The sequence below is a fragment of the Sparus aurata genome, chromosome 6 (assembly GCF_900880675.1).
Source record: "Sparus aurata chromosome 6, fSpaAur1.1, whole genome shotgun sequence".
NCBI classification, from domain to species: domain Eukaryota; kingdom Metazoa; phylum Chordata; class Actinopteri; order Spariformes; family Sparidae; genus Sparus; species Sparus aurata.
The window spans coordinates 19,634,347-19,661,859 of record NC_044192.1 but is presented as its reverse complement, the minus strand read 5'-3'; the positions used below and the strand labels follow the sequence as shown (position 1 = coordinate 19,661,859).

The following is a 27,513-nucleotide window of genomic DNA, read 5'->3' as shown; positions in this document are numbered from 1 at the left end:
TGGGAAAAGTGCCAAAACTGAACTTAGCAGAAAGGATCAGTGGCCATGCGTGTGTGCGACTCCCTGTGGATGAGATGAAGAAAGTGGCTGGTTGCCTTGTGCAGCTATATGTTTAATCTTTTATCAACGGTCACTTTGCAACCAGCTATAGTGCAGACAACTTTTATTATGACGTGCCGCAGTACTCACGTGTTGTTTGAGCTGGTGCATCAGTTTGTCCCGCTCCCTCTTGAGGGCAATCACCTCCTCCTGGGTCTTCTTTTTATTGGAGGCAGACAGTTCCAGCAGTGCAATATTAGCATCTTTCTCGCTGATGGCTGCCAGCAGAGCTTGTTGTCTGAGGAAGAAAAACAACGTTATGGCATCAGCACTTACATTCTATAGAAGTAGAAAGAACGTAAAATAAATGGTGTATAGGGAAGCCATTCCATGAGGTGCTTTTAACTGAAAGAATATAAATCAAGCTGGATCAATTTAATGCAAACGCATAATTGTCAAATGCTGTTAAAGTTAAACTTGTGGTTATGGTTGGGAACCACCTTCAGGAGCCGGATCATGACACAAGTCACCAAAAAACTGATTGCTTTATTATCCTCTAAAGGACACTTTGAGATAAGCCTCACAACTGTGGTTACATTTGTCTTACTGGTTCTTAATGGTTTCACATTTTTGGGAAAACACACTTAAACCCTTTCTTGCGGGGGAAGGGGAGAAAATTGACACCAATCTTACACAGTTACAAGTGAAGCTGAGGCCAGCAGTCAGTTATCTTTGCATGTTGTAGCTCCACACGGGAGGAAACAGCTCACATGTTTAATCTGTGTAAACTGTATTTAGAAGTCATTTTGGTGGAAAGTTTAGGGACAACATTGAAGGGATGTGAAACTGTCTGCTGCTGTCTTTGTGAGGCTAGTATAACAAATGTCCCGATGGTACTAACTTCATCTCCAGGATCTCCTCCAGCTGTTTTCTGCGCTCTTGTCTCATGTTGGTGAGGTGGGAGTCTCTCTCCTGCAGTGACTGCTGTGTGGAGGAGAGACGCTGCTTGGTGGAATCCAGCTCCTGCCTTGTCCTCTCCAGCGTGTTCATCAGCTCCTCCAGCTGAGAGACAATGAGCATTAGATGGGAACACACAGCAAAATACCCAGCTGTCACCGGAAATACACTATCTAGTAATATATGTATGTTATATCTCAAGTAATACATATCAGTATATATTAGATGACAATATCTTGACATTGTCTGTCAAATACATGTGGACTGTTCCATACTCAATATTAACATGAATTCTTAGAGGTGCAATCGTAAGAATTTTAGTTTGAAATATCAAAAATTAACAGAAATTATCAACAGAATGTGAAGAAATACAGTTTTGACAATATGTATATACTTTTGTTTAGGATTCGATTGAAGGGATGGATCCAGCAATGTTTTCTCACATCACATCACATCTCACTGACTGTATGTATGTCTTAAGAGTAAATCCACACCTTTACGTGGTGGCCACCGTCCATGGAGCCATCCTTACGAGGGTCTTGTCCTAAGCCTTTCTTGTCCCCTTGTGGACCCAGTTTGATATTTGAACCCTTCTTAGTCTGGTCTTTGCCTCCTTGCCTGTAAAACGAGACAAAATGTAAGACTTATTCCGTTCCAATCAGTTCCTGTTCTGTAGTTAGTGAAGCGTTTCATTATTAGGAAATGCAAAAACATTCTCCAGACAATAGTGTCATATAAAAAAGCAGTTATATGTGTGAGTAGGGTACCATATGTAGCTTCCCATATGTCACAACATAAAACAAGCACAACAAGTGCATCGTGGTGGACAATAATGTCAGATGCATTTTGAGTTAGTCTTGTTTCAAAATGGTACCAATTGTTAGATCACAGAACTGCAACATGACATGAGCATCACAGATGGGTTGATAGTTTCATGTTAACATGACACTGCTGAGATGACTCACAGGTTTAGACACCAGAGTTAGGATGGAAAAAGGCAGAGAAGGGTGCACTATGGGGGGGAGGGGGCACAACTTACCTGGGAGCTAGACTGAAGATTGTTAAAGAAAAAGGTTGAAGAGAAGGGATGACACGACAAGTGGAGGAGACATTGGAAGCAGGAGACGAGAGCACACAAAGAAAAAGTAAAAAAAAAAAAAAACAGAAATAAAGAAACAAACATTAGAACCAGAACATAAAGAAACAACCACAAGAAAACAATACAGAGGACCGAGAGGAGATCACAGTGTGTTCATTTTCAAACAACATGGGAGGTTTACAAAGGCGCCTGTGACAGCCGCCGCTCTGCAGCCTGACACAGCTAATGCAGGATGCACCTTCTCTGAAAACATTGAACTGTGTGCATCTGCTGCCAAGCCTGGAAATGGCAGACATGCAGTCAGACAGGCAAAAATCAGCCGGGCAAAAGGAAGAGAGGGAAGAGGACAGGTCTTAGTGCCGAGCAAAAGGAAGGAAAGCCAACAGTGGTTTGACCAAGAGAAGGAGTGAGCTGGTGAGAGAATCAGTTATGGATGCAGGGTTATTCAGACAGAAGAGACCCGACTGAATTGACACACTTCAGGACCGAGGGTTCAGTCCAGACCCTACCTACTACAGCACCTCACTTACTGAGCGCGTGTAGACCTGGAGCACAGCTGTTCTATTCATGCAGGCCACTAGGCTGATCATTTCCCTTAGTGTCTGGTAGATCAAGCTAGGCAGGGCAGGGCAGGGCGGGAGCAGTTTGGGAGGGAGAGCAGGAGGGTGGGCACCGGGAAAGATCACTAGAGAAGAGAGGGGCTGTCGGGCGATGTTAACGGGATGATGTGAAGATGCAAGGGTGACTGAGAGTTACAGGGGTTGGGGGTGGAGGGCGAAGTGGGCAGATGGGTGGATGGAATGAGCAGGGGAAGCGTGCTCATTGCAGGAGGAGGCCTCAGCTCTAAGAAAATAGACTTCCTACATAAGCTACAACAAACAGCCAACACCACAAAAAGACACAAACAAGTGTGCGTGTGTGTGTGTCTGCAAGTATAGATATTTCAACAAAGGACACGGAGAGACAAAAAACACAGTATAGTCAACTAAAATGGATGAAAGAAGCACAGGATCACACCAAGTTCACTAAAGATTACTAGAGTATGCTAATAATACAATTATACATGTATAGTGTAGTATTTACAGTATTACTTAGCATTTATTATCTCTATAAAGTGCAAAATTAAGGGCAAATTTTGAGAGGGGCAATTACAACTAGGGGTGGGAGTAACTCATGATACGATAATATCACAATGTGTTACAAATATAAAAGCTGTCACGATTATGCGAGACAATAATCTACAATACATCACAATATCTGTGTGACTAAAGAACCTCTATGAGGTCACATAATGTGACAAGTGAACCGCATCAATGCACAGGAGAGTGCATCAAGTCTTCCGCGTGAGTATCAACCGGATTTCGATGATGATTTCTAGTTGAAAACTGGGCGAGATGCAATCTGAACGTCTAAGGAGCCTTTTCGGCCTTTTTTAAAAAACATTAACGTGTCACAACACACACATTTTGCGATAATTTTGATAGTTTGACAGTTTTATACATTTATGTAAAATAAGATACTGCCCCTTCTGCAAGTAGCACTATAGCTTTGAACCAGGACTTGAGGAGCAAACTTTACAAACTGAAGAATAAAAGCAAGTCTTCACTCACTCAAAATGTAGCGGCCGCAGTGGATGAACAGGTAAAGAGGCCTGTCGTCGATCAGAAGTTTGCCAGTTTGATACCCAACTTTGCAATTAAATTTGTTATTACTTTAAAATGACTTATCCACTATACCGTGCTAAAGAGGATGCATCAGCATTTACACGCTTGCTGACTGTGGCTGGTGACTCTTCTTAGAACAGCTGCACGTTTGGCACCAGCGTATCGATAATCATATCTCAAGAACTAACACGATGTGCAGCTGTATCGAAATTTTGCCCCACCCCTACTTACAACTGTGATCGTTTTTCAGTATAAATTGTGAAATTTGGTTGCTAGTTTTGCTGAATCCTTGGTGTGATTGGTTGAAGCGTGTGACTTTCCCATGCTTTTTTCTAGAAACATACCACAATAGAATTCCCAGAACTCAGGGAATTCAAGGATTAGCACAGAATATATGGCCACATGGACATATATTGCAAAGTCATGACCTGAAGTTCTAGCCTTCAACTGTAAGGTTTGAACTTCACATGTCTTTATAAAGGGATACAGTATTTGGACCAAATGTACAACTAAACACGGCAAAGTGCCTTAATTTGCAGGTTTATAATTGTAATGTAAATCTTTGCCATCTTAATTTCCAATTCTGTCAGTGCAGAGATAAATAGCTGTTAATGCTGGTTGCCACATGCAGTTTGAAAGAAATAAACATGCGGCATAAACTTACTCATACACACACACTCATTCTCACACAGGCTGATCAGAAGGCATTCATGGCACACAAGCACATGCTAAAGAAATCAAAGCAGATATCGATCCAGGGATCTTTGTATCATGTGTGCGGCTACAGCAGCAACACCACAGACTACGAACAGGACCCTGTAACTGTGATACAAAGATCTGTGAATCCTTCAGACAGCAGGCAGACCCAGGCACACGGGTGAAACCAGATGCAGTTGCAGCAGTCGCAGTCGGAGACTATAACCACGCAGCCAAGCTGAAGTGCCAGGGCAGAGCACTCACTTTCCCAGGAAATCCCACACCATGCCCCCTATCTGCTGGGGAGCAGCGGATACAGAAGGGAGCGGGTCAAGGGGAGCTCTGCCACCGGGACGAGGGGCAGGGCGAGGGGCAGAGGGAGGGGGGCTGGTGTCGAGGATGTGGAAGGGGGGGGGGACGACACAACAGAGAGATTGAAAGGAGGATTTAAAATTTAAGAAGGGGAAAATAGGAGGAGGTGCAAGACCAAGAGTGATAGTGATCAATGGAGGAGGGTGAGGAGAGGGAGAGGTGGGCATGGAACGGAGGATAGAGGATAGCGGGACGGAAAAAAGTGGGTAAGATGGCGAAAAAAAGGACAAGAACACTCAATTAATTAAACACCACAAAAAAAATTTGCATGACACTGAAACAAGATGCCCCCTATCACTAGCTGGGAAGGAGAATTAGAACTGGTTTTAACACTAAATGGTGGAAGTTGGACTCTATAAGCGGCAGGGGAGAAGAGGCAGTGAGTGGTTCTCACGCAGTCCAAGCAATCCTCCTTCAGACGAGCCAAAGCCAAAAGCTTCCAGTGTGGAGACTCGTACTCACTGAGAGGTGAGCCAAGAGCTGATGAGGCCACCAGCTTTATTTATTTGCTCCATTAACTGAAATCAGTTTGACCTCTTCCATTACTGGGTGACTGAGTGGCACTTTGTGCAGAGTGTCACAGCTTTACAGAGAGCCCGCCGGCGTATCTCAAAATGCAACCGTTGTCCACTGACAGGACAACACTGGGCTGACACTACCTCATGACGCCACACTTACAACAACACCAGAAACATGGCAGCACATACTATATACATACATACAAAGGCACATGGAAGTTCAGTCAAAAGACAAGGTGCTGTTTGAACTTTGATTTGAATGTATTGTTTAGGATTATAACATTAAAGGGTGAGTTCAACCAAGTTACAAAGAAAATGATTTTGTGTGGAGGTAAATGAGAATTTTCTTTGGCCAATATGGACTAGTCTGAAGCTTTGAAGCTTCATTCATAAAATTTGAACAATGTACAGCCTTTTTTTTCTTTGTATGTCTATTTGTTCTGTTTAAAACCCAGTATTTCTGTACAGTTGCTGACAAAGATTAGGCTAACATTATCAGTGTCACACTTTAGCAGTAGCTGCCTAGATTAAAAAGTCTATGACTCATGTGATCCAGACATTTCCATTAACTCCTGAGTGTCGAGTCCAAAGGCAAAAAAACCCCAAACATACCGAAATAGACACATGCAACACTTTCCAAAATGCACAACATCAATAAAATATGCTGCTTCAATCCATATTTGTTGTTGTTTAGCCTTCCAGAACAGGGTTCATTCAAAAACCTAAATAGAAGCTTCAAATAGAAAGAAAATGTCAAATAATACAGCCCTGTGCTTTTTTATGATGGCCACAGAAAACTAGAAATCTCAGAGACCACACTTCAAAACTTAAGCAGATAAACCAGAATAGTAGCTATCTCCACAGCACACAATACAGCAGTAGGGGTGATAAAAAAAGATCTAAGTAAGTCACTTTGGTGAATTGGACCTTTTAAAACACATTTTTTCGATTTTATGTCAATCACATATGCATGTGTAACAACAGGAAGAAGAGGAAAAGAAGAATTGTAAACTCTACACTTCTGTCTGTGTATACTTTTTAATGTATCCTGTTTTGTTATATGTATATGGTCTGTTTGTAAATGCTCTAAGCAAAAATTACGATCGTACTGTTTCATAAAGAATAGCTACAGTGTAAGTACAATAAAGACAAAAGACAAAGATCCCCGTGTGCACAGTTACATTCAGGAACATGATCATTAACCCTGCAGACTGACAGGTTTAATGCCACGCCAGAGGAGGACAGACTTTGTTGTGTGAACGAGGTGAGACTGAAAATGAGGTTGATTTTTTTGCTCTGCAGGCCTGTCGACAAGGACGTAAAGGGATGAACTGTTTAATAAAATGGCTGGATGATTATAAAGAACTTGGGTTGTGCTACAGGACGAGAACCTTTCATGTAGCAGACTTCATCTGTCAAGAAGGAAGAATATCCAGTTTGAGACCAAACTGCAAACTAATCTGTGATTGTGTAATGAATTAAAATGTTTGATCGCAGGAACTGTACTTGTGGTGTCTTGTAAACCCAAAAGGAATAACTTATATTATAAATTACAACAATTTGAAACAACAATTTGAAAAACATGTTGCACAGCAGCAAATAACAATCTTGAATACCAACACACTACAGCAAAGGGACGAAGAGAAAGAGAAATTCCCCAGACTCCATTATAAAATCGCTCAATTTTGTGTGTTTTTGAGTTAGAAGAAACATTTTAAACTCTGAGACATGTTGCCTATGACGGAATTTTTTCTTACTTGTTTCAACAAGTTTCTCTTTGGACAACAAGCCAAATTAATGAATTAATTTGATGAAATAGCACAGCAAGTATACCCATTTTTTCTATGTCATTCTAACAACAGCAAACAACAAAAGGGAGTAATTACTGAATTACTGATTGAATTACCTTTCCAGCTCAGCGATCTTCTTGTCCTTGTCATTCTTTTCGGTCTCCACCTCTCGCAGGATGTCCAGGAGTCTCTCCACCTCTGTCTGAGCCTTGTTGGCCTCGTCCTTGTAGTAGCTCACCTCCTTCTCCAGCAGCTTCACTCGGTCCACGTACTCCGGGTTCCCTCTGGAGCCGGACTGCTGCTCCACCTCGTGGGCCTTCTGCATCCACGCGTCGAGACACCAACAGGACACCAACAGACAAACGTGCAAACATGCACACAACCAGAGACACACTCAGTCAACATCATCATGTCATGGCAGCCATTCAGTTAACAGCACAGGGTGTTTTACTGCTGATGGAAGAGAGATACACACAGTACATTGCAATCCATCAGTGTCTTATATTAACTATTCCCCTCTCTTTCTCTCAGTGAAGAAAGCAGAGTGAAATGTTGTGGACGAGGGCGTCATTATTGGTGCCGCCTCATTAGCTTTAACAGAGCTATTATTTAGCTCCATTTAACAGCCCTCTGAGACTCCCAGACAATTGGTGAGTATGCAGAATACAGGACTGTTTGTGTGAGTGTGTGTGTTCGTGTCTGTGTGTCTGCACTTTAACAAGCAAAAAAAAAAAAAAAAAAACAGCAACAGTACTTGGCAGTAAAAAAGCTAGATCATGATTCTGTCCGTCAAGAGCTAATAAGAGCTCAGAGCGGACTCATCTCGCCATCGTTGCAACAGTTTGTAACTCTCCATGAAGCACATTACAGTGGAACACATCACCCTCGAGACAATATGCAGCCACACATGTCAACACAGGTCGCAGAGGTGCAGGAGTTATACAGAGCCAGAGAGCATCCACCCAAACACTGCAGTGATCTCCAACCAACGGCCGGTACCTCAGCTAACCGCACCACCACATTGAGACGAGAGGGAAGCGTGGCAACACTGACAGAGACAACATGCAACAGAGGTCGACCATGTCATGCAAACCCAAGGAAGCTGCACAGTCTTTGTGATTGTCAGTCAAAAGAATGTAGAAACAGAAGCAACGGGGAACCGAGTCGATCTGTCGGCTGACGGGTGGTTTCATATTTCAAGCATGAGGAGCGATGTTCCATACAGCCACACGGGCCTTACATCTATATGTTTATTCTTATGCGTTTGAGGATTGTAGGAACTCTACTTTATGTTATTCTCCCGATTCCCCTCTGTATTGATTTATCCTCCCTTTTGTGATGTATTACATTTTTTAATGAAAGCATCATGAAAAATCCACGACCTCAGCATAATTAAACCTATTCTGCATCAGCAGATTTGACAGAAAGCTTCACAAAATTGCAAGCAAACTCCCACACTTGCAGAAAACATTTATTTTCCAGTGTTTTGGTACTAGACCATCATCAGGCAAATGGATTTGTCAGTGTGCGGGAGTTTGTTTGCAACTGTTTGGTCTACTCGTCCCTCTCCTACTCAACCAGCTCGTGATTTAGGTGTGCCAAGTATTTTGGTATTTTGGTATCAGCTATAAAAATCGATATCAGTGCATCCCTTGAAACAACATACAGTCTTGACTTGGACATTTACTGGGATCCTAAAATATACTGAATACCAGTCATATAAAAGATAAAACAATGCAAAAGTAAAAAATGTGTTGGAATGGATTTTGGGGGGGATTCTCTGTACTTTGAAAAAACAATTGGTGTGCATGTTGCCTTCGACTCAACTGAAACTCAAAGTTAACCTCAGACCATGTGAGTCATTCTGAGCTGCCCTCACCATGTGTCACTGCATGACAAAACACAGTTGAAAACTTTGGGATATCATGCACTCAACATCTGCACTGATGGAGTCGACTAGATCCGCAAATGCATATTAGTCAGGAAGCTCTCTGTTTATTTTTCGATTTTCCAAGGGGCGTCAACAACGGGCGCAGAACAAAATGCCTGCAAAATGAAACATGTAACATAGCGCCGAGCGTCACATGCAAGTTAGGACAGTGCTTGGTCCATTGTCAAGCAGGGAAAAAAATGCCGATCTGGACGCAGACAAACTCAAATTATGGCTAAACGGCTGACTAAAATGTGTTTCTGAAAGAGATTTTTTGACAGTTTGATCCAAATTTGATAGACCTAAGACCAATCAACGGAGTGAAAAGTCACTTTTAAAATCTGGGCAAGTGGCGCTCCACTGTCCGTAATAGTATAAAAACCCATTATTAGATAAACCGTTGTGAGTGGCCAGACACAGGCCAGGTCTCAGGGAAATCCTTCTGAATTGGAGAGTGACCAGACGTATCTGCACGAGCAAATGAAACATGTGCTTGCAGATCCGTCTGGTTCCATGTTTTGGTGATGGAAACCGTCGTCAGTTTTTGCACTGACTGTGCAGATCTTTGTGCGCAGGCAGAGGAAAATCTCACTGCAGTTAAACAAACGAACCACAGATAAACCAACTACAGAGCCACAGTTAAAAAAAGTTACAAATAAACAGATTGACTGCGTAGCGTTCAACTCCAACTGACCAAATAAAGTGAACTTAAAAATACTGTATATGCAGCACCAGTTTCACCACATGTGTCACAAACACAAACAGTAGCATAATGAGATTCTGAGTGCAGCATAAAGCCCATTATACCAGTACAGTGCAATGACCAACATGCATCTGGGTGGGTTGGTGGGTGAAAGCAGAACCTGTGCTGGGGGGGCCGGCATGATCACCATCTAGCATGTTTCAAAAGAAGTTATCAGTGTCCTCATGCTTTCAATATGTGCCCAGGAGGAGAGCTCAAGAGAGGGACTTACAGGATTGTTCATGTGACTGAATAGCTGCTCAGCTTGCTACATTGCAAACGGAGGGAGGGGTCGAGGAAGGGAGTGGGGAAACCCGGGAGGGTAAAGTGTTAGGATTTGGTTGGAGCCAGAGGAGAGAAGAGCAGGATGACACATGTTACAGTACATGTTTAACAGGGCAGTAACATAGCCTCAGTAAAGCAGATGTTGTTACACGTTAAAGGCAACACATCACAGACAAATGCAGAGGGAACAGACATGGGAACAGTCTGAGGATCATGGAGGGGCAGGGGGTAATTGATGGACTGACCGCTCCCTACAGCGGCCTGAACAAAGCAGTGCAGCCTATTACTGGAGAGAGCATGATGGCAGCATCATCCTCATAGGGGTTTGCTTTTTTTTTTTTTTTCAAACAAGGAATTAGTTCGACGAAGGATTATGGGTTTTTCACAGTTTTCATATAAAGCAGGTGAACAAAATGAGCATTCAACCAAACGTTTTTCATACTGAGAATCAAAGCATAATTGAGTATTTGTGAAGTCTCTCAATGTTGGAAAAGTCAAAAGCGTTCCCTGGGCTCACAGCGAGCTAATTCATTCCTTCACACGAGACACACAGCTCTGGTGTTTTATCTAGAGCCCTGTTCAATTAACACAACGACATCTCTACAGTCTTCATTCAGGGCAGCGCTCTACAGTCCAGTCAAAGTCAAAGCATTCATCACAACTAAACCAGTGTTTTTCTTCTGGACCTCTTGAATTCATCTGAGGACCTCCCTGATCTGTATAACAGCAACACAAATATGTTTCTCCAATTTTTTATATCCTTTCAGTTTATTTTGTTACTTCCCAATTTTATTTGTTTGTCCATTACTACTGCCTAGTAGTTATAGGGAACCACAGACAAAACCCGAAACTGTTGATTCAAGACTGAAAGTTTGCCCAGTTGTTATGGTAATGTTCTAGCTTAGGTGTAGATTTCAAATGCAGATCATGTCATTCAATCAGCTCCAGAACTGCTTCTAAATGGAACTTGTAGTCAGATTGTAATGCGAAACACAACTGTACATTTGTATGAACGGGTATTCACTATGGTAGACTGCTCTGGTATCATGTCAGGACTCAGACACACCAAACCCAAATCACAGAACTAGTGGCCATGAAGGCTGACAGTTGCGTCACCTCACAAAGACTACAGCCCACAACTAACTGCGTGAGAGGAGATACCTCTGCATAAATCCAAGTGACAGGAGTCTGTATTTGTCGTTCAAAAAGCAAAACCAGAAACTCTGAACTGCGGGCGTAATCGAGTGTCTGATGTAAAAGTTGTACATGACACAAGGCAAAAAGGCAGAAGATGAAACAGCACTAACTGGGTGAAATCATGGATACTACAGTGACAAGCTCAAGGGGGTTTCCCTGATTCGCTTAGCAGAACAGCCAATCGGGCTGATATCTCTCATCGATCTGCTTTACACGCTCAATCGCCCAGAAGCCACCTACAAGGGTTGACTGATGCCAACAGTGCAGGACACACTGCAACAACCAGGTTGTGCGCTTTGCTGAACTTTACTGGACCGTGGAGGCTTTTTTGCTCTGAATAGGACTGAGAACATTTCCATTCTTAAAGGTGCCATTTGTGAGATAACTGATTGTTGAGTATCAATGCCCAGTCAGATACCAATGCATTGGGTTGGTGGGCGGCCCACACCAGCCCAAACCCAGAGCATCCGTGGGATCCAGGAATGAGAGGCAAAAATCAACTTACTCCAGAATCGCTTTTTGCACCTTTCACTGCCACAAAGCTATTGACAGAATAACAAAAAGGAAGGATGACTGTGACATTGTACTGTAGTACTGCTGTATAATCGTTGTGTTGAGGGTTGTAGGTACTTCTGTTATATGTACCCTTTGAATCATTTGCTGATTTTCTGAGTTGTTGTTGTCTGTGTTGACACTCAAATAAACTGCCCATCTACATACAAAATACACATGCAGGCTCTAAATGACTAATTGTGTGTTTCTCCGAATCAAAATCAAATCTACACATTGTCCTGAGCTCATATGAGTGATTCCGCACTGTGTCGAGCACACCTACCTTCTGCAACTGCGTCTCCAACTTACTACACTCCTCTTTTTTCTGCTCGATGGCGATCTCCAGGGACTTGAGCTTCGAATCCTTTTTGAGGCCAGAGGATGCCAGCGATGAAGCGTGCTCCTTTAGATCGATGAGATTTGACTGCAGGTGGACAGAGAGCAGGTTCAAACCAGGAGGTCTAAGTAGGCCAGAGTGCCAGAGGCAGCGGCATGAATGTCACTTAAAAGCCTAGCGACAGAAAGAGCTACAATACACGGCGCACTGTGCAGCACACTGGAGTAGAGAAACATAAAGGCACTGCATGTGTGACAATGCGCAGTCATGTGGACACATCTCTACACCCTAGCAAAAAAAGAAAGTCTCTTAGCTCTCAATGTACACTCACTGACCTCTTTCTCTGTTAACTCTATCTGCAGGGTGTTGACTTTCTCCTTCAGATCCTTGTTCTCCTTCTTGTAGGAGTCCACTTCCTCCAGACGTTCTCTGTCTTCCCTCTCCCTTTGGTCCTTTAAACGCTCTATGATTCTCTCCTAACACACACACACACACACAAAAACAGAATTAAAAGTATTACACTCAAAGGATGCTCTGAAGAGTTAACTTTAAGTTTGAGTTTTGCTTAGTGGGAGCAATGACAAACATTTATCAAGTGATTAACTCGTAAGATTAAGCTTTAAGAGCAGCACTTCAGGTGGCTTCTTTGAGTTTTAAGACATTTCAAAAACAAAAGGTTTAAGTTTGCAACCAGAAGTAAGAGTAAAGGATTATAACTTCTACCTGCCTCAAGGGGAAGAAATACGCTTCTTAGCTTTCTTGCTGAGAGTTAGACGGGCAGACTGATACCAAACATGTCTGTACACTGCACGCATGTTAGGGAAAGATAATGATTTGGGTTCAAATTACTGCTCTTGTTAGTCATGGGTCTAGGGTTACCATCTAGACATGACTTGCTGCGTTGCTGCTGGTTGTAGATTTATATGCTTCACATGACTGCAAGAAAGCAGTACGTTTATTTTCCAAAATCTTGAATTGTTCCCTGAAAGCAGCGTTATGTAAAAACTGACATTTTGTGCAATTTGGCGCCCCCCAGATTTTCTGAGTGCAACACCACCGCCGAAAATACAAATCCCATGTCTGTGACACTTTGTCAGATGTAACGTAGGTGCTGACCACAAAAAAAACTCATTACGTCACAACTAGTTATGTGTTGAAAAACTTGTATGTTGAAGTAAACATGTATGTGACACTGTGATCCTGCCCTCTCACTGAAGTTACATAGAGCAGAAACAAGTGATGGAGGGGTGGAGTGGCTGTGACGGAGACACCCTTCACCCTGTCACAAGACACTGTACCATCAAAATGATTTTGAAGATGTTATCTTAAGGTCAAAAAGTTACATGATGTTGCTTTAAATCCACAAGTTCAATTTAAGCAGATTGATACATAAACGGGTCCTGATTATGAAATGTATCCGTGTCAGTGGGACAGACGCTGACTGTGTGCTTTCATTACAATAACCTTTAGGATAATGTGTCAGTCAAGCAGCGGATGTTCACACTCATGTCCACCCTAATGTCAATGTGATGCAGCACACCTTCTCTGACAGCGCCTCCTCCAGGGTGGCCAGGGCAGTGTCTGTGTTACTGGAGTCGGTCTGCAGGGACTTGACCCTGTCCTTCAGGTTCCCCAGCTGTTTGTCTTTGTCCCGCAGCTGCTCCTGCAGGTTCTCAATCTGACGCAGGGAGGAGGAGGCAGAGAAGTCGAGGTAAATAACACGACATGTTGTAGTAGCTGGACTTCAGAAAAATCTTTGAAGATTAATACCGTCTACAGACAACGTCATGTTCGTAGCTTGAAATGTGCTGAGGCTTTACAACAAAGCAGTTTCAAGAGGAAGCTGTCAGACTTTTAAGAGGAGTTTGAGAAGTAGATTAAGAGTAGAAGGGATTACAAATCAAGCTGGCATCACTGAGCAAACACAAAAATTGTGCATTAAGACAAATTTTAAAACTATTAAGAGAAGCAAAATAACCACGTCACAAGAAAACAAATATCTGGAAATCACAAGAGATGACAAGGAGAGATAAAAGTGGACAGATGAGGGAGAGAAGGTGTTATAGAACAAGAGAGGAGGAAAAAAAGCAAAGGGAATGGGTGAGCAGGTCGGGGTGAGTAACACTGTGAGTATTTATAGCGCACACACACACACACGCACACAGGCATCCGCACATACACACACAGACTAGAGCCAGTGAGGCAGAAAAATCTTCTTGCTTGTCTTTTTTTCTATGGACACTTTTACCCTGAGAGCAACAGAGACGCTCTCACTCTTAATGGAGTGAGTAACCACTCTGCTTTGTACTTTCACAGAGGGACTGGTTTAGTCCGGCACACAAGAATGAAGAAGTGGTAGCAAACCTACAAAGATCTCCGCCCAAATAGTTTGGTGTAACCAATAAATAACAGCATAAACATTTTCAGTTCGTATTGCCCCACTCGAGCTTTTAGTTCCTCCAAGTCCTTTCAAAAGGGCTCCAACTAACGATTCTTTTCTTTATAAATTGTGAAAAATGCTAATCACAATTTCCCAGAGTCTTCAAATTGCTTCTTTTGTCCAGCCAATGATACACATTGCATGAAAAATTACCAATTTAATTAATCTTCTTTTGATTGACTCATCAATTAATGGACAAATCGTCGCAGCTCTACCTTTCAACAGTGAGCCTTTTCTCCCAGCCCCGAACCTCACCTTCTTTTGCAGGACGTTGATCTTCCGCTCTTTGACCTCCAGCATGTCCTTTATGTCCCTGATCTCTCCGGCGAGAGTGCCCTTCTCCTCCGTCAGGTCCTGCAGCTGCTTGGTTTTCTTGTTCAGGAAGGACTCTTTCTCCTCCAGACGCAGACGCAGGGCATCCACCTGAAGCACAACACGGAATGAAGTCCAGATACTACTATAGAGCTTTGTTTAATGTGGACCGTAACTGAGTAAAAGCTTTACAGGAGTCCTAAGACTACAGCTTTCAAGTATTTATTCATCTTAACTTAATTTCTGTGCAGCTGCAGAAAAAACACAGGTGCTGAGCGAGTGTTTCTCAGTGTGGGGGAGATCTTCAGTCATCACGGTAACTGTGAAGCTTCCACAGTTATTTATTTATTCCTGCAGCTTTTTGATGTTTTTTTGCTATCTTCACTGGATGTGCTGTGACAGTACACTGCGCATTACCATTTCATTTGGTGGCGCCCTGAGTCATGGCGCAGTTAGCTTCAAGTCCCAAACTAAATAAAGTGCTGATATGATGTGCAGTAATAAGCCTCGGACCCGGTGAGAGCCCATTATTTGCTCAGTGGGCACAGAGGCAGTGTACTGTTGTGCTTGTTTTACTGTATGTGTACAAACAAATGGAGGATTTTTTTTTTTTTAGTACCTCTGTCTGCAGGATGGCAGCACGTTGCTCCTTGGCAGTGAGAGACTCTTTGAGCACCTCGATATGCTGTTTGCAGTCTGAATTCTGGTTGTTGAGGGTCTCTAGCTTTGTCTGCAGGGCCAGCAGCTCCGACTCCTTCTTCGACAGCTCCTGCTTCAGCTGGTCAATCTGCCGGTGTGTGTGGAACAGACGACAGTATGAGCGAAGCAGTGTTTTAGGCATCACAGCGAAAAAAAGACTGAGGCACCTCTTTTTCCCCGAACACTGAGCTAGTCAGTGCAGCTTTTGCACTATTTTCATCAACGCGCTTTTCTCTCATTAAAAATGCATTTGGGACCGACTCCCCTGCATTCATCATATATTATGCATCATCTCTATTCATGATTGATGAAAAGAGGTCTAAAAATAGAACAACAAAACTGTGGCTGGTCTGCGCCTGGGCGACTTATACGAGGAGCCGTATGTAAACAAAGAGTCAAAGCTCCAGAGAGGCATGTGAGCCCGAGACACACACACACACACACACACACACACACACACACACACACACACACACACACACACACACACGCACACAAACACACCTTGACACCATTACAGATTTCAGGCACTGTAGGTTTGCCGGTGTCTTTGCAGCGTAGCTACAACTACTGACACACACCAGCTGCAAACACGAGCTACAACCTGTCGTCGTGGAGTGTGAATGTAAACACTGACTGGTCTCAAAACTAAACTGTTACGCTTTACTCTAAAGAATTACACTTTTCCGTAGTGGAATGACAAAGAAATTAGCTTCAACACAGAGTTAAGACAGAAAAGTTCAGGATATTATTATGCAACAGCATGCACTTGCTGATTTAGCCCTTCTTTTTTTTTTTTTTTCAAATCCTTAACACTGAGCTCAAAAAGCGGCAGATAGCTGCCAACAGGACACTTTGCTGATGACACTAAATGCTAAAGCAGCTAATTTAGGCGGCACTTCATTTAGTATTCTCTCTGCAAACGCCTGCCTGTACCCCGAACAACACAATCGACTTTGCTTTTCAGCCATCTTTTCACTGTTTTTTCTACACGCATGCATCGGTGCAGACAGTAGCTACCTTAGTCTTCATAAACTTGGAGTGGTTCTTGTAGACCTCCATCTGTTTGATCTCCTCCTCTCTGTCCTCTGTGTTCAGTAAGCCGTTCGCCTTCAGCATCTGGATCTCATCCTCCAGATCTCGAATGTTGCGCTCCAGAGAGGCAATTTTGGTGTCCTACACACACACATGCAGAGGAGACACACCTCAAAACCCTGCCTGCCATGTCCACAAGTTGCAATGCTGCGAATAAAGCTGAACTAGAGACAAGAGTCCGGGGACAGACAGAGAGACTGAAAACAACAGGAGAGATAAAAAGGGAGGCTGAAAGACAGAGATACAGCAAGATAAAGAGAGACTGGAGGGAGCTCTCTGGTGCGGCTGAGAGCAACTGCAGTATCTGTCGGTGAAATCTGAAGCCCTCTACCCAGCTCCTTGCAGCAGCTCAGAGGATTAATCACCATTGGGAAATATTGAGCAGACATCCAGCACAGAGAGATCGGCCAGGACAGGAGGAAAAAACGTGCAGACGAAAAGTAACAAGCCGTAGATTTTTGCCGTTGTTGCTCGCAGATCAATGCAAAATCCAGTCTCTGGACTGCGCCTGTGAGTGCAGCTTTAGCTTCACAGCTTTTTAAATAAATAATACAACGTCTTTAAGATTAGCCATGGTCCATCTCCCCCTCCAGCAGAGCACAGAGCAACCTTGTTCCTTCCTGCCTGTCTCTTTTTTTGTGTCTCTGCTTCCCTCCTCCTAGTGGCTCTGAACTTATGAACTTCTGGCCATTGGCAGGGTCGGTCGTAGCCCACTGCAGAGGAACATGGGTAATGTATCTCAATGAGGAGTGATAGACTATCTGAGAGGGCTCTGAGGTGTCGGCGTCGCACATGCACTTCGCCCCGCCGCTGCATCTCACCTCAGTCTCAGTGTTACGAGACGAACATCAATGAAGTAACATCGCTGCATTAGAGACAAGACACCGTACCTTCAAAAGAGGGAGATTTTTTATTCCGTCCACATGTAATCACTGGTTCATCGACCTGGTCAGTAAATCTTGCTCTTTATCTCTCTTCCCCCGCCTCTGTGTGTCTCTCTTTCTATCTATCTCCCTGCATACTGGCCTCTCACTGTCATAAACAACCACACCTGTTTCCATGGTAGCAGCAGGCAGGCTATATGCTGTGCACTGTCTCTGGTGAGTGAGGAGGAGAGGGCGGGAGAGATGTACGGGAGAGAGGGAGGGAGGAAGGATTATTCGTGCTTCCATCAGCATCAACACAGCAGTGGGAGAGAGAAGCGATGCTGGGTCTTCCGGCACGGCACAGGAGGAAAGAGGGGGGGGGGGGCAGGGGAGGAGAATGAGGAGGAGGAGGCGGGTCTTCCCTCGCTCTGTATGCAAATCTGCAGGATCCCAGAGCACAGATGTCACGTGACCGCGCCGGAGGGGAGGCTGAAGCCTGCACAGCGCCGATGCAGCTGAGTGAGAGGGGCTGTGTCAGCTCAGCGATGATGTCATGATTTATTTTGAGGAAGTGATGTCAGGCCTCTGCAGTGAGGCTGGTGGTGTCTACAGCAGTGGATCCACACTTGTTGTACACATCAGCTGCACAACAAGTGTTGATCTGAATCGACATGCTCAGAGAACGGAATTTGAACATATTTGCATATTGAGAAAATGCAAAACAGATGTATGTTTAATGTGAAGAGTAGAGCTGGAAGCTAAAAACATGGTGACTACTTGATGGTTGTGGGTGCAGTCTTAAAAATTGCAATCCCAGTCTTCTTAATATTATCTAATGTAAGGTGAATGCCTGTCTCATTAAAAGTGTCCCTTAAATTTCCCCTGAAGCTATAAAGTTGCATAAAACATCACATACATATTCTCCATGTTCCTGAATATATTTCACTATTTTATTTTAAGAGAATTATTCAAATCTAGGAGTCAATTTTGAGACCTGCACGATCTGCTTACTTCAAATGGGAACATTCTAAATATCTTGTGCATCATTTGATACACATTAAGCTAGAAATCAGCTTGGACTAGTTCAGTTCATAGTCTTCAGGCAGTTTTTAAATCTGAAAGAAAACTTATGGGGAAAAGAAAACGTATGTGTATGTATAATGGAACTAAATGGCACTTGGCTCGTGCAGCTCAAAGTGCTTAAAGAAATATATTTTAAATCTGCAACGGCAACGTCTCTTTGCAGAAATTATGACCCACTTACTCAAGATAATCCACAGAGCTCTTTAAGAAAAGTTTCATGTAGGAACCAGTATGGTAAAAAGAAACCAAAAGTCATACTTCAGTATGAAAAAATAAAAAATTACTTTGGTAGTACCTGAGTAAAACTTTTTAAGTATCTGATATGAAATGCATTTAAGAAGAAAACATTATATATCCTGAAGAATAACCAACATGTATGTACAGACTGTACACTATAGGTCGACCGATAACATGCCTGGCTTCTCTGAACTGATACTCAGATGATTCTGATGATCAGAATCGGCATTATTGTTTTTAAATTGCGGGACAAAAAAACTGTTTCTTAAAATGTGCTTTGGGTCTGACGCAGCATGCCATCTACAAAGACTGTACTTAAGCACAGTACTTGAGTCAATTTACTTTCTACACCTGCCAACCAGATCCCCCCACAAGAGGAAGCGTGCATCTACTCATGGACAAGAGGCCTGTGCTTGTGAAAGCGCAGGATGTCAAAACTAATGTGGTCGACCTCAGGTTAGCTGCAAGGTTAGCTGTCTTAGCCAGCTTAGTTAGATTGCCTGTGGTCCATGAGTATAGGCGTGCTTACTTCTGGGTGGAGATACGCAAAGAAAATTGTTCCTACATGCTCAAAAGAATTTCTGTGGATTGTTACGATTAAACGGGTCATGATTTCTGGAAAGAGACACTTCAGTCCCACAAGCTGAAAGCCGAATGCCATCCGTGCTGGTAAAAAACAGCATAGACCAGCACCGAAACACAACATATGCTGCACATGTGTGTTCTGGTGCTGGTCTATGCTGTTTTTTTCCAGCAGGGATGTAGTCCCATTATATTCAAGAGAGGGTAGACACCTCTATTGCTGACCTCCAAAACTTACACCAAAACAATCTAGATAAATAGCTCTGCAGGTAAGAGAAAATATACTTTGGTGGTGAACTGTCCTCTCAAAGCCAAAGCCCTTCTGCACAAAACTAAGCTGAAATGATGGACCTGCATTCTGTGATGTTTGCAGACAGTCTGTGATATTGAAGAGTGTCTCGTCGACAGTAAATACACAGTGTCTTGTCATGACACAAGTGTGATGCAGCTTGGCACGACTGGAGCTGCTGTGCCTCCTCAGCGAACCGCGACAGCTGTAATGTTGAACAGTAATATTGATTCTTGTTGATGTTTACACCACCGCCTTGTGAGCAGAGAAACAGTGTGTCTGCATGTCTGTGTGTGAGGGGGAGAGATGGAGAGATGTGTCAGTGTGTTGACTATTGACTCAGCTGCTGATGATCACAGTGACAACAATAGATTGAGCAGAACACATCGCGGCGTGGGCCTCTGTTGAAACATGCGGCAGTTAACATAATAAAAGGCCTGAAAATGTCAGCGACTCGAACACATGAATACAACATCCCTTATTCTATACAGGCAGCCCATTGGATTTCATATATTGACATGATTCCAGTGAATAAATTCCAGAGAGACTATATTTACAGAGGAGTACAGAGGACTGACAGAGAGCTTTTAAAATCAGCCGGCACTCAGTATCAACAAAAAACAAACAAGCTTGTGTTGGCCTTCTAGATGAGCAGCAGACTCTCTGTCCCGGCTGTGATCCAGTGAAGGGGAAGCGAAGACCTCAGGGTCCAAACGAAACGAACTGGACTGGACAACACTGCAGCGCTCTTCAGGAAGGAACAGAGCAGACTGTTCTTGATGAGCCGATTTAGATCCTTCGGTGCGTGCAGATACTGTATGGGCCAGCACTCTCCCCCTCGTAGTGGTGGCATGGAGGCTGGAGGTCAGTGGTCTCAACAAGGTGTTCAGGAAGGCCAGCTACATTATCGGGCTGGAACTGGACGGTATGGAAGCAGTTGCGGAGAGGAGGACGAGGGACGAAATCAAACCCATCTTGGAAAACCCTACAACCATGACTGCCACGAGGTGTGGCAGCTCACCGGGTCCTCTCGCTCAGGTGGAAAATAGGAGCTTCGGGCACTCATTAGCACCCACTGCCATCAGACAGTACAGCAGCAGTGAAGAACACTGACATCCCTGAGTACACTGTTTGTGCCAAGTGTAGTGACATCATCTCAAGGTGTTCCCGATGTGTCATGTTTGCGAGAATGGGATGGACGTGAGGTTCCAGTTACCTTCAAATGCAGACAAGTTCATCCTTGAGTGAAGGTGGATGATTGTGACAGATTTGAGAAAATTTCCCTCATGAGAAGATATCTGCATCCGTCATGGGAGTGAGACACAGACTTATGGGAAACAGAAATACATATTGACTCCGGCCAATGGAGAGGCATTAAAATGACTTCATATAAACTAATTCATGAAGCATAACAAAAAGAATAATTATAGAGAACAAAGTTTTAAAAGTATCTGCGGCATGTGTCTATAGTCAGGCTGTATATTGTGAGTCAGGCTCTTACTTTCATCTCTATGATGGTCTGCAGGGCCTTGGTTTTGCCTGGATCTTGATGCAGCTGATTTCTTCTGTGCAGTTCCTTGAAGCAAACACACAACATTGTGTTATCACCTCACCATAAATGCACATAACGTTTGTCTTTAAACATTTAAAATATTCCATGCAACGGATCTGTAGTTTTCACTTTACATTTCATAATCAATATGCTTCACTATAGGCAACAGAATAGAGCATATTGATTACATGACACTCTGCACTGCCCTCTACTGGTGACAAAGTAACAAAACAGCTCATTTTAAGACGTATACAGTAATTTTAATCCATTCATTTTATTCATACATTTAATACCTCTCGTAGATGGATGTTCTCCTTCTCCTTTTGATCCAGGATGACCTCCAGGTGTCCGAGCTGCGCCTCTGCCTCAGCGATGCGCCTGGCTCTCTCCTGCTCCTCCTCCTCGGACACCCTGCCCGGCCCCGGGGGCAGCCCTTTACTCTGCAGCATCTCCAGCAGCTTCTTAATGGACTCGTCTCTGGCGCCCAATGTCTGTTTCTGGGTCTCGATCCTCAGCTCCATCTCCTCCAGGGTCTTTCTCAGCAGGAAGAGCTCCTTGGCCTGCCTGTCATGTTCGGCCTGTAGCCGGCGGAAGTTCTCCTCCGTCAGCTCGATGGTGGTGAAGTGATCGGAGGCGGAGCGGTTGCCGCTCTCCTGCTGCAGCAGGTGGTTCAGGTCCCGCTGTGTGCGCAGCTCGTCCTGCAGGGCCTGGATGGTCATCTGGAGATGCTGACGGATTTCAGACACATGCATACAAACACATAATTATTTTAATAAAGTTTAGTAAAAAGTGTTTCATGATAACACCACACATCTAAACACACTTCTGAGGTGTTGTTGCACACAGTTCTGTGGAAAAATGCAGGTCAAACACAGGGAACATTTCACTTACCTATTCTGAAAGGCAAATAGACTGAAACTGGTATTGTCTTTATTCTGGAACAAGAATCAAATATGAATCCTTCGGAATCACAGCCTGAGATTCTTTTAAACTCTTTTAAAGAAATCAAAGCTGTCACACATTAGTTTATTAGTGTGCTGTAAAATGTTGCTCTGTTTTTGGTTGTGTGGGCCGCATTAATGAGGTTGTTAACTCAAAGCAGGAGACCACCCTAATGACTACCAGCAGTGAAAGCGGAGGTCTTTGCTCTCTGACACTCAGGCCTGGATACAAATACTGTGTTTCAAACCTCAGAGGAGGCGTCTGGTATAGATGAAAGGGCTCTGCAAGATGATCAAGCATCATGTAATAAAACTAGGTATGCTTATGATTAATTAGACATTGTTGCACGTTGTGGACATGGATGACAGACTAATGAAGGCGTGCTGCCTGTCTGAGAATTAGTTTGTGTGTGTTGAGAATTAAATACAATAAACACACACTATTAAGCCTAATATATTGTATTGGTTCTTAGTTTAGGAGAACAATGCTAGGGGCTGAGTGTCTGTCACAGACTGACTTTATGAAACTTTCTTCCAGCATGTATCTCCAGAGAGAAGTCGATCAACGTCCAGAAAAAGGCCCAAACAGGACTCAGAGGAAAAGAAACAGACTCTTACAGTAAAATAAAACCCACTTACAAGAAGTCTGGGGCTGTAGGGTTTGTGGTTCTACAGAGGGATGGAGCACCACACACGTTCATCGACACGATAAAACAAACAAATCACTCTTTGTAGTTCTACAGTGTTTACAGGGGAACATATGAGGGTTGACAGGAGAAGGAGGCAGGCTGAACTGCTGGAAATCAACCACTTTCATAGGAGAGGAGGTTGTAACAGTGAAAAAGGGATTGCCAGGTGTCTGAAAAATACACGGCACACTGCAGGTGACTCTATGTTGTGCACACAACACGTGTTGCAAACATAGGGACAAACCTTGGTTCTCCTGGCATCCAGCAGCTGCAGAGCATGGGCAGAATGAACAGAAACAGAACAAATGTATGGTAAAAACAGAGCGTCAGAGCATGATGCAACAGAGACGGATGATCAACACCAAGCAGCCAGAGATTTCAAATGAGAGGCAGCCTGTCCAGCTGTCTGTTCATACTCACATTACACCTACAGACAAAATGTAACTCATCACTGAGGTTACCTTTCTGGAAAGAGATGAAGATGCATTTTTTTAAGTGGCTATAAAAATGGTTAAAATAAAATCAACTATGACCACACACACTGATCTTGCATTAGATGTATTATAGACAGATCCAATATTGCTGTTAGTAGTAGCATTAATATTCACAGTCTTAGACAACTTCCGCATTACACTTGTTTAAATATCCACAGTGCTGGTACAGTAGTAGCATAAAAGGGTACATTAATGCTTATGTGACAAAAAAGTAGCATAAAGCCTTTTCTGGCTCCAGAGGAAGATGCATGTAGTCTGATGAATCTCCTCCAGTGATGTCACTCAGTGGTTGGGTTGCATTGTGGGTGATGTAGACATCAGGTATAAAAGGCTTTTTATACTACCTTTTAACATAATGCAGTTTTACTCCCAAACACCTGTTAACACACTGTTAATGTTTTAAAATTGGTGAGTTACCCTTTAATGACATTAGTAGCAAGGTAGTATGACATAATGATGAGATAAGGTATTTGGGTAATAATATAATTAAAATAGTCACCCTTTGCAGCTCGGATTTATTGAAGAAATTACCATAACGCGATTGAAAGAAGCAGTGTATCAATCTTGAAACATATTCAAAGAACAAAAACTATAGTTTAAAAAAAAAAAAAAAAAGTAATTGTATTTTCTCGTCTCTCGTCTCTTCCTTCTTGGTTCATTTTGTCTGCACAGGACAGACAGGATGTGTAGGCGTGTGGAGCTCTTCCAACCACCAGAGAGCAGTGTTTGTGATGTTTGTGAATGTTCTGCTGACTGCTGCCATCTTCAGTTTTGGTCACACTGCCTCTTGTGAGTCAGTGCTGTTTGGTCCGGCAACAGAAATCACATGAATCTCAAATTATCAATTATATGCACATGCAACCACATGCTGATATTCCACTTGTGAAATCTACTTAATACTAAAGAGACGAGATGTAGGCTGCAGTCGCAACCTTCAGAGTTTAGACAGTTGTCTTCCTCACATGTACAATAATCATTATGTGAAAATGTGCATAGAAAATACTTACAACACCTCATCTTAACCATAAAACATTAAGTCCTTGCACATATTGACCTGCTGCTGCCCTTCTTGTACTAAATCCATTTTATCATCCTGGAGCAGTGTCCAAACTGTTAAACTGCAACCTCTCTCTCTCTCCTCATATCTTCTGTCTCTAATCTCCCATGACACTGCTCCCTCTCCCCCTCTCATCAGTCCTCCCCCTCTCTGCCCTGATCAATAACTTGCCATCTTGGAACTAAACTGCACGAGACAGTCCAGTGACTCCATTTGAATAATTGCGCTGTAGGTGAAAATGATTGGAAGGCTTTTCCTCCAGCAGAACTGTACCAGTTCCTGTGAGTCGGTCATGACTCAGCGGATATTGGTGTTGTGGTCATACTGCCTCGAGAGAAGGCTTCTGTTTCTCCGCATATCCAAAAATTGAGCTTCCAGAGGTTTCACGGATTGCAAGGAGGATGTTGAGCTACAGTGCTCCTGCATTTCACTGACACCTGGGGCAGCCGGGGGTAACTGCCTGTCAGAAATCCTTTTGTGCAGAAACACAAAATCCTTCTGAGAGCTACAACAGACAACGAGTCCTATTCTATCATTTCACCCCCCGAAAAACTCATCTCAAAATGTCAGAGGCTATATCCGCTTACATGCAGCTTGATTAAACACAGAGACGCATTCTCGAGGTAGATCTTTAAAAAAAAAAAAAACAATGTCACATGGGTTTAACTGTGAATGAACAATACTACGAGTCTACAGGCAGGCTAACAACTAGAGCTGGGGTGTCGCCACTGATTTACCGAATCAATTTGATTCTCATCCACAAGGTCCACATTGTATCGCATCAGATTTGATTGTCTTCATCACTGCTTTGGTTAGGGTTATATCAGGTACAATACCAAGTTATGTTTCGTTTCTGTGTCAGTCATCATTGTAAAATGTTGTCCTGGGGACACCTTTTGTAGTGGGAACTAACACAGAAGTGATAAGTAGTATTTTGCCAGGTGTTTATATATCCGTCTGTAACTGTCCGTCCATTCGTGCGTATGTCCATCTGTCCATCTGTATGTCCATCTGTCTGTCTGCCTGTCTGTCTGTTAACAGATTTTTTATAGCCCCACAACCATTCAATATACAGTTCGAAAATGGGTGTGGTACATTGGTCTGCCAGCTGCTGAGACCCCATTGTGAGATGGTCTTTAGTTAAAAATATCAATATTCTCTCACGGCAATTCATTCAATAGTTGTTAGGATATTTCAGTCTGGACCAAAGTGATGCACAAACCAGCTGACTGACACCCCCGACTTCACTAAAAATATGTTGTTCAGACAGACATGTAAACTGTGAACACATTGACTTAAAGCTGCTCTGATCTGTTACACAGATTGATACTCGCGGATGGTGACATTCAGTTCAGTGACCAAGTGGCACAGGAGCCTATGGAGCTGCTATATGTGTGGCATTCTGTATATGTATGTGCTTTAAGAGGGAGTAGGTGTGTTGAATCTGACAGATGGACAGCTCTGAAGCGCTGAGTCACAGCGGCCTACTGCTTACTACATTCCTAATCTCTGTGTCGTATGCCGTGATGGCTGACAATGTACAATTACACCCACGGCGACGGCAGCGAACACGCCATTTATTCATCGCTGCTCAGCTTAAAGAAAGGTAGAGAGCAGAGGAGGTGAGTTAAGTGAATTCTGAATAATGAATGATAATTTCTTTACAGTCTATATTACTGTTTATTACCTGAAGAGTATTGGCTATACATGTGCAAATATCAGGAGTTCTCCTCATAGAACAGCTCAGCAGACTGGAGAACTTGATCAGTATTTAGTCTGATAAAGCAAAAGACTGATCACGATTTATGCTTCTGTTAGTGAAATATCAAGTGTGCACACGCACAAACGTACATATTTATGTATTTAAAGATGGCCCGACAAATAACACTCATGACAATGACGATAACGATGATGATGACTCCTACAAAAGTTATAATATTATAGATATATTATTTAAAAAGGCTGCAATGCACTTTAAATGTAAATATCTTGTGAAGGATTTTTTTTTTCCCTTTTCAAATGATCTTACATATCAAGGTCTACTCACAGGTCCTCGAGACAATCTGAACAATTACCTCAAGTGATGTCACCTGAGTCGAGGCTGAAGACTACACATCCGGTAAAATAATAAAACAATCTGGGGGTGTTGAGTTCAAGAAGAGCAAGCTTACCGGACCTCTGAAGCCCACTCTGACACCACCTGATCTATCAGTGCATGCACACGCACCTCCGCCATCTCGGATGGTTAGGCACGACGACATCACTTGCACACACACTATTCAGTAAAGTAAAGTGCATTTAAGCTTTTAGTCAGTTCAGTTTAATTCAGTTATGTTGTCATTTACTCACCCTTTTTTTCAATATTCCTTTTGCTGCATTGTTGGTGGACTGTAAATCTATATATCCTGTTTGTAATAGCTACACAATGTCAATACAGGCTGCACATGCACCAGTACACCAGTAGACTCCGTCTTATGTACTACATATGACAGGTATATGATTTAATGCTACACATTAAATTGTTGGCTTCCCATTCATGAAGCTTTTGGGTAATAGTGAGTTGAAGCCATAATTTAACAGTGATTCTGCAAGAAAACCAGACAGCCTGTCTTGGTAGACGGCACAGGCAATCACGCAATCAATAAACTATTCAAGTAAATATGAAGGCTCGGCCTCACCTACAGAAATGTCACCAAATTAATGCCTTCCCAAAATCGAGAGTCATTTATAAGTGTCATTTATAAATAATGTGCTAAAGGATCAATACGATTGTTTTTTTTTTCTTTAGTTCATGAAGGAAGTGTCACAGTGGGTATACCAAATCTGAGAAAGTGTACAGATTCAGTCAGAGCTCCACACCATAAGGAACAAAGAAACAAGGAATTAATTGCTACCTCCATTTACACTTATTCATCAATATCAAGTGTATCCTGCATATCGTTCCTACACAGGCCAGTCAGTTCAATCTTACAGTTTTAAATCTGTACATATAAAATGCC

General features: G+C 43.0%; 1 protein-coding gene across 11 annotated transcripts in view; it reads right to left on the bottom strand.

The window, feature by feature from the left end:
* Positions 1–27,513, bottom strand: part of erc2 (ELKS/RAB6-interacting/CAST family member 2) — a 42,266-nt gene that overhangs the window by 3,841 nt on the left and 10,912 nt on the right. For 2 of the 11 annotated variants that reach the window (XM_030418869.1, XM_030418875.1), the window contains exons 3-18: positions 23,208–23,231; positions 21,618–22,061; positions 21,283–21,357; positions 16,650–16,805; positions 15,550–15,717; positions 14,874–15,041; positions 13,719–13,856; positions 12,514–12,654; positions 12,125–12,265; positions 10,040–10,075; positions 7,252–7,454; positions 4,720–4,842; positions 2,036–2,047; positions 1,491–1,614; positions 941–1,101; positions 190–337 (exon numbers count right to left, since the gene is read on the bottom strand). In XM_030418869.1, the coding sequence (XP_030274729.1) occupies positions 190–337; positions 941–1,101; positions 1,491–1,614; positions 2,036–2,047; positions 4,720–4,842; positions 7,252–7,454; positions 10,040–10,075; positions 12,125–12,265; positions 12,514–12,654; positions 13,719–13,856; positions 14,874–15,041; positions 15,550–15,717; positions 16,650–16,805; positions 21,283–21,357; positions 21,618–22,061; positions 23,208–23,231 (2,262 nt within the window). The remainder of the gene's footprint in view (positions 1–189; positions 338–940; positions 1,102–1,490; positions 1,615–2,035; positions 2,048–4,719; positions 4,843–7,251; positions 7,455–10,039; positions 10,076–12,124; positions 12,266–12,513; positions 12,655–13,718; positions 13,857–14,873; positions 15,042–15,549; positions 15,718–16,649; positions 16,806–21,282; positions 21,358–21,617; positions 22,062–23,207; positions 23,232–27,513) is intronic. The other 9 variants (XM_030418870.1, XM_030418876.1, XM_030418873.1 and 6 more) reach the window with 7 other exon arrangements.